Source organism: Chrysemys picta, chromosome 12, assembly GCF_011386835.1.
Source record: "Chrysemys picta bellii isolate R12L10 chromosome 12, ASM1138683v2, whole genome shotgun sequence".
NCBI lineage: Eukaryota > Metazoa > Chordata > Testudines > Emydidae > Chrysemys > Chrysemys picta.
In genome coordinates, this window is record NC_088802.1 from 56,816,510 (window position 1) to 56,823,009 (window position 6,500).

The window sequence follows — 6,500 nt, forward strand, 5'->3', positions numbered from 1 at the left end:
ATCAGCTTGCGTGCCGCCTTTGGCATGTGTGCCATAGGTTGCCTACCCCTGCACTAGAGGAACAAATGGAGGACGCTAACTCCTAGGATTCCCCATTCTAACTCAGCTTTCCAAAGGCTCTCTGCCAACTCTGGGACAAATCACTCCTCCTCATTGCCTTTACTACACAAACATCAGCTTCACTGTGGCCAAACGCTGTTTTCCGTTCTGTTATAGCCACTCTGATTTGTGTCATCCCCCCTCCCCACACACTTCTTATAATCCAATCCAAGAGCTTTATAACCACTTTCACAACTATGTGCGGCCTTTAAGACACATTTTTGAATCCACATTTTTAATAAACCAAGTACTTTAGGACTGATCCAGAACAAAATGTATAACACCCAAAGCACCCAACACCAGTCCTAGCAAAGCCACTGAATGCATAATGCTGCAAGCCAGAAACACCACAATCCAGGAACTCCCCTCACTGAAAAACCCAGAGAAAGCTGCCAAGTGCTGAAGTATGCCTCAGATAAAATATAAGAGCTGAAAACTGAATGGGAAGAAACTGCAGCTAACATACAGCGTCACAGAGAACATAAGGGATTGGAAGGAGGAAGTCACGGTTTCACTCACTGAAGCTACAAAGTGTAACTGGAAAATGAGTTGCAGGAAACACTTTTAAAAAAAAGAAGTTTCAAAGAACAGTTCAAACTCCTCATATCTCTGAGGAATGGTTAGTCCCTCAGGGCCAACATGCAACCCTGTAATTTTGATCTGCCCTGACACACACTGTCATCTCATACAAAGAAAATCCTCTTGAGTATTACCAGAATTTTATGAGGAACTCCATATTACCACCATCCAAAGCCAAAATGACCACAGGTTCCAGGAAGATAAGATGATTTCACTTATTTACTTCATGATAAAACACTGAATCTTCACAAGGTTGCAAAAGCCCTTGCATAAAAGCCAGACAGTTTGCAGCGGCATTTCCCAAAAAATCCAACAGTTTGTCACTGCCTATTCATCTCAGTGGAGTCAGCTTGTACAAGAATTCCTAGCAGATCATGCAGACTGAACTTTAACTTAGCAGCCATGAACTGCAGTAATTTGATCTTGAAGAGGAATGGAAACCTTCCCCAAAGGAAAGACATTTTAAAGCACTTCCCTAGCCATTTCCAAAAGCAGCTCCCTATGTGAAATGCATTTTTAAGGGTTGTTTTTTTAAGTTATTCATCTGCATCCTACAGGAGCTGAGCAGCACCATGCAAGCACATGAAGGTCTTTGCTTACTATGTCCTGCAGCGTGACCTACACAGATACAGGCTGAGCAGAGACCCACTGTGATGGCAACAGACTTATCACTGAAGCCAGCTGGGAAATAGGAGGAATCAGGAAGCTTACACTGCCCAAGTTCACACTGGTATGCAGAAATGCTTCACACACACGTATAAGGCCTGGAGAGCCACAATGGAGACAGCACTACAAGCTACTCTTAAATCAGAAAGGCTTATTGACCCCTAGAATTATTCCATAGGAGGTGGTGGCAGCAAATTTTACATGCAACATGACAGCAACTAGCGAATCACACAATCGAGAATCAATATTTTCCTCATTAGACTGCTGGCCAAGCCTGACGCAAACTGCATTTCCCAAAATACATGACAACGGTCTAGAATCCAGTTTCAAAAGGAAATTTTTCAATAGCATTTTTGAGATTTCAAGGAAGTTGTTTCACTGCAGAAAGTCTGAAGACTGAAATTAAACTACGCTCCTCCATAAAAAACCCAGAACTAGGTATGGCTTAATAAATACTCTTCTGGAAATTCTTTGCCACTGTGGGAAAGATTTTACTTTATGCCAGGTTCTCTGTGTGTGTTGATAGGCATTGGTTGCCCTTTGTAATCTTCTTTGATGCCTCTACGATTAAAAATAAAATGTGTAAGTACATCACTTGATCTCTGTAAGCCAGATTTGGTGTTTATAATTTGAGGTGGAGTCTACAGGATTTTATAAGTGGGGCTACAAAACCCTTCAAAGTGAATACAAATTTAGTGCTCGTCAACTGTAACTAACAGCAGTGTATGGAAGCAGATACCTGTACCCAGACCACTGAAAATAGCTCAAGCAACTACCTGCGAATCATCCCAAAAACGTTCTGCCTATACAGCCATTGGAACCCTAAGTTAAGGAGAACCCACATTTCCAACAAACCGACAGTATCCAAGAACAGACGGAAAAAACTTTCAAGTCAGTCCACAAACAATGCCGATTTAATCTGAAAAAGAAACCAGAACTAGCAGAGGTAAAACTGAATCTTTTCTGCATAAAATCCATTCCCTATTTATAGATGGGAGTTTTTCTGGACATTCTATTTTTAAGAATTGTGGTTTTGTCATGCAGACTTATACATACTAGAGGGAACTCAGAAGCAACGATTCACTGTAAAACCTCAGCTACAGCACAGGAAATGAACTGAAACTGCAGAATCCAGCTCAGTCCTTTCACCCACACAGAAGTCACCACACAGTGGGATCTGTAAGTTGCTCTTGCCTTGAAATTCAGCACTTGGGTATATACAGTTTCTATAGAGCTTTAAGGGTCAATGGCTGAGTCTGAAAATTGATTTTGTGGTTAAAATGCTGATGCAGCCAACAGGCAGAGAAGCTTGAGAGCAACTTCTTTGAACTGCCAAGACCAAGCAGCAGTGTGATGCTAAACATATGGCCTGTTCTTTTCTTCCCAGACTCTTGCTCTCTCTGTTTTTAAGTCCACCGAGGAGAGAAGCAAGCCAGACTCTCACTGGAGTCTATAAGGTCACTTCAGCATTCACAGGTCAGGCTGCTGCTCACCTCCTACCCACTAGAAAAGTATCAGTGAAAGAAGATGCCAGGCGACCAGGGAGGGTAAAGCAGCACACAGGTTGTAAAATGAAAAAAGTCATGTGTGCATTGGCTCATGCTGTGGAAGTTGTACTATTAGAAAAACAAAACACCACCATGAGATGCTTGTGAGAATTTTGTTAAGTGAAATGAAAGTTTCAATGATTCACACGATAAGAAGATACCCCTCCCCAAACATAACTTACTATATTAAAAATACCAGCAATTAAGTAGACTAAATACAAGAAAGAGATGTGCACCCTTTTGCCCAGGAGACAACATGGAAAGTTAATACTGGAGTTGCTTTGCGAGCCAGATTTAATGCATCCAACCACTTTTTCAACAATTGATTCTTCATGGAAATTGGCAACAGAAATTGTGGCTTGGTTGCCACTTAAGAAATCTTTAAGTAAGTTTTACGTATCAAGAGATGGCGAACAACGACTTCCTTATTCAAAAGCTGCCCCCATCTCTTGGCCAAGAGGTGGGGGCAGCTTTTGAATAAGGAACTCATTGTTCACCATCTCTTGATAATAAATCTTTAAGTAAGTTTACTGTACCCAAGTGAATTGGTGAGAACAGAATAGTCAGAACATCTGTGGAGACAAGGTCAGATAGTTATGAGAATGTAACAAACTTCCTGTAATACGAGCAGCAGATGGTCTTTCCCAAATAATGCAAGACTCACAACTATCCAAGACAATTTAAAGACTTTAAAATTCTTGTACATTGCAAAAAGGCATCAGTAGCAGTTATTGCTAGTGTTGGCACTCAGTCTCCAACTGGATGGTGTAGGTATCGAATAGAAATACACTGGTGGAAAAGTAGCCAACTCGCCAGTTACTACAAAACATGACACCACACGTTAAAAAAGCAAGAGTCTTCAGCAAGGTTCATTCTATCTGATGCCTCCATTTAGTGGATGAATGAAGGAAATGTAGCCTTCTGTCATGTACCTCTCATGGATGCCCCACACATCTTGTGTAAGTGACCAGCTGGTGAGTGTTACTGTTTAAACATATAATAACTACACTCCTATTGTACAAGTGCCAACATTTTTAGTGAGGAGCTTTTCCTGCCCCTGATATGCTAACTGCAGAGCATTATCAGCAGGAGATTTCTGCTAAAGTCAAAGTTCATCTGAACTTGAGAATAGCACAATATGTGGTATTCTACAAGAATGTATGGCTGCAGAGCTTGGAATGTCAGTATGCAATCTGCCCAGAGTAAATGGCAGCATGTGGCCATCTTATGCTCCAACACAAGAGAGCAAAAGGGTAGAGGATGAACCACAACATGGCTCTAATTCAGCAATCACTTCTTTATACTTAATTTAGATGCAAAAATGTTAAAGATAGAGACACAAAATGCTGTACCCAACTTCAGGGGAAATGAAAAAATTAAAGAAAACTGGATGCCTCCCTTCAAGATACGGATATGATTTGAGGATATAAGGAATGCTGATTTTTCTTAATATGAATCAGATTTGGAGACTGTGCATGGAATTATCCCAGATGAAATCTCAGAAAGCAGGGTAATAAGACGTACATGGTGCCAGAAAAAAGGTAATTGCTAAAGGGCTTTGTTTCAAAACCGTGCCATATACAGTGAGGCAGCTGGCCTATGCTCTGTAAATGCTGCATTTACAATTCCTCTCAGTAATAATTTATATCCTGAGACTTTGCATTCCCCTTTTTTTTTGGAGGGGGGGGTAAAGGGGGGTGTCATTCAGTAACAGGAGGCTCCTCTGAAAACAGCAAGATCTCAAGAGATTGTGACAATGCAGAATCTTGCAGATTTGTCTTTGGATTGCCTGGAAGCTGTACAGTATTGTAACTTCTTTTAAAACTAAATATTTGCTCAAGAATCCAAACAAGATTCCAACCAAAATCAGGCATAAGCTTTCCTAAATTAAATTTCCTTTTCTTGATCTCTCCAGAGGAAGTCACCTTCCACAAGATTAGGCCAGTAGCTCTCAAATTGGGCTTCCTGGTGATCTGCCAAAGGAATGAACTTAATAATTGGGGGAAATGGGCTGTTGCGAATGGAAGGCAAGTGTTACCAAGGAATCCACAGAATGAAAAAGAGTTGGAGATGCCATGGATTAGGCCAAACCTGGGAGTCCAAAAAGATCACTAAATTATTCTGCCCTACTCTAGAGGGATTTTTGTTAGCTAGGCGTAGATTTGGAATTTGAGAGGATACTGAGTTTTTAGTCAAAAGACACTGCAAGAAGCTCCAGAGATGGCGAGCAGGAACACACATGCCAGATAAAATAAACACTGATCTGTAGCCCAAAACAATCAGATCCTTTTAGAGTTTAAAAGAGATGTCATTCTTTTCCGATTACCCATTAGTTTGCATAATCACTCACGCTACAGATTTCTGTTTATTACTAGGGACAGCGAGCATCAGCAGTGTCACAACAAGGAATGGTCTCCTCAGGTTTCTGGACTACTCTGCACTCCAGAGCATCAGCTAATGCATCAAATACACTCAGTATCTGCACTTCTTTCTATTCAGATGCTATGACTTTGACACAGAAATGTTTCGCAGCAGAGATGTGAGGAAAAAGAAATCAAGTCACAGAAAGGGCAGTGTTGGAGAGCAAGACCCCTGCCCCTGTCCCACAGGGCTGGGCCCGGCTCCTCGCTCTGGGTGTAGCAACCAGGCACGCGGGGTCAGAGCCGCTCAGGTGTGGCTGGTCTTCCCCTCCATAAACGGAGGCGGAAGGGTGGGCAAGGCGAAGCGGAGGGACAGTTGCTGCTCGGGTTGGGGGCCAATTCAAACGCGCTTTCACGGACAGTTCCACGAGTTCACAGACTTCGCTCGTATCCAGCTCTCCGTGACAAACCCGAGGCCTTGCTTAAAACGCGCCGTCCCCGTGGTCTCTGGGCACCTCAGACACGTCCCGCCCCCCGTCCCCATTGCCTACCCAACGCTGCCATGGGCTGCCCGCTCGTCCGCCCCGCCCCGCCGCGCCCCAGGAGCCGGCCCCACGTTCCCGCGCCCGGCGCCGGCCGGCTCGCAGCGCGGGCAGGGAACGGGCCACCCTTACCTCCGGGAGCGCCGGTCCCGGCCGAGGGACAGCCGGTCCGAGAGGCGCCCGAGCAGCGCGGCCAGGCCCAGCCTCCCGTGAGGCAGCAGGCCCAAGAGCCGCCGCCACAACACGGGACCGCCGGCCGCCGCCATGGAGACTAGGCTACTTCCGCTTCCGGCCGCCGCCATGGAAACCTCGCTACTTCCGCTTCCGGCCGCCACGGGGCGAACAAGCCACCGCCTTCAAAAGCGAAAACTTTATTTGGGGCGCGAGGCACGGACACGGTCCCTCCTGCGCAGCTGGGCCCGGCCCGGACGCCTGGGTTCCGTTCCTAACCTGCCCCCCCCCCCCGAGCCTGGGACCCCCGGGGGCACGGGCCTGCCGCTGCTGTGGGGCCCAGGGGCCGCCTGCCTCCGCATCCCCCGGGGGTGTCAGGGCGCGGCGGGCTGGGCAGGCTAGGCTGAGAGAGGGGCCCAGGCCACAGCACGTGGGGCAGGTCACACGAAGGAGAGGCCTGGGCAGGCAGCCCCTTCCACAGGCCCGTGGCTCAGCCTTGCAGGGCACCATGAACGCCGGGCCCGTGCTGCGCTCTG

General features: G+C 45.9%; 1 protein-coding gene across 7 annotated transcripts in view; it reads right to left on the reverse strand.

Annotated features, from left to right (window-relative positions):
* PGS1 (phosphatidylglycerophosphate synthase 1) overlaps positions 1-6,123 on the reverse strand; it is a 44,475-nt gene extending 38,352 nt beyond the window's left edge. For 4 of the 7 annotated variants that reach the window (XR_006172347.2, XR_006172346.2, XM_065562909.1 and 1 more), the window contains exon 1: positions 5,926-6,123. Coding sequence is in view for 4 of the 7 variants with exons in the window: in XM_065562909.1 (XP_065418981.1) it covers positions 5,926-6,095 (170 nt within the window). In the remaining 3 variants the exon portion in view is untranslated. The remainder of the gene's footprint in view (positions 1-5,925) is intronic. The other 3 variants (XR_254909.5, XM_005283039.4, XM_005283037.4) reach the window with 2 other exon arrangements.
* Between the last annotated feature and the right edge of the window lie 377 nt (positions 6,124-6,500).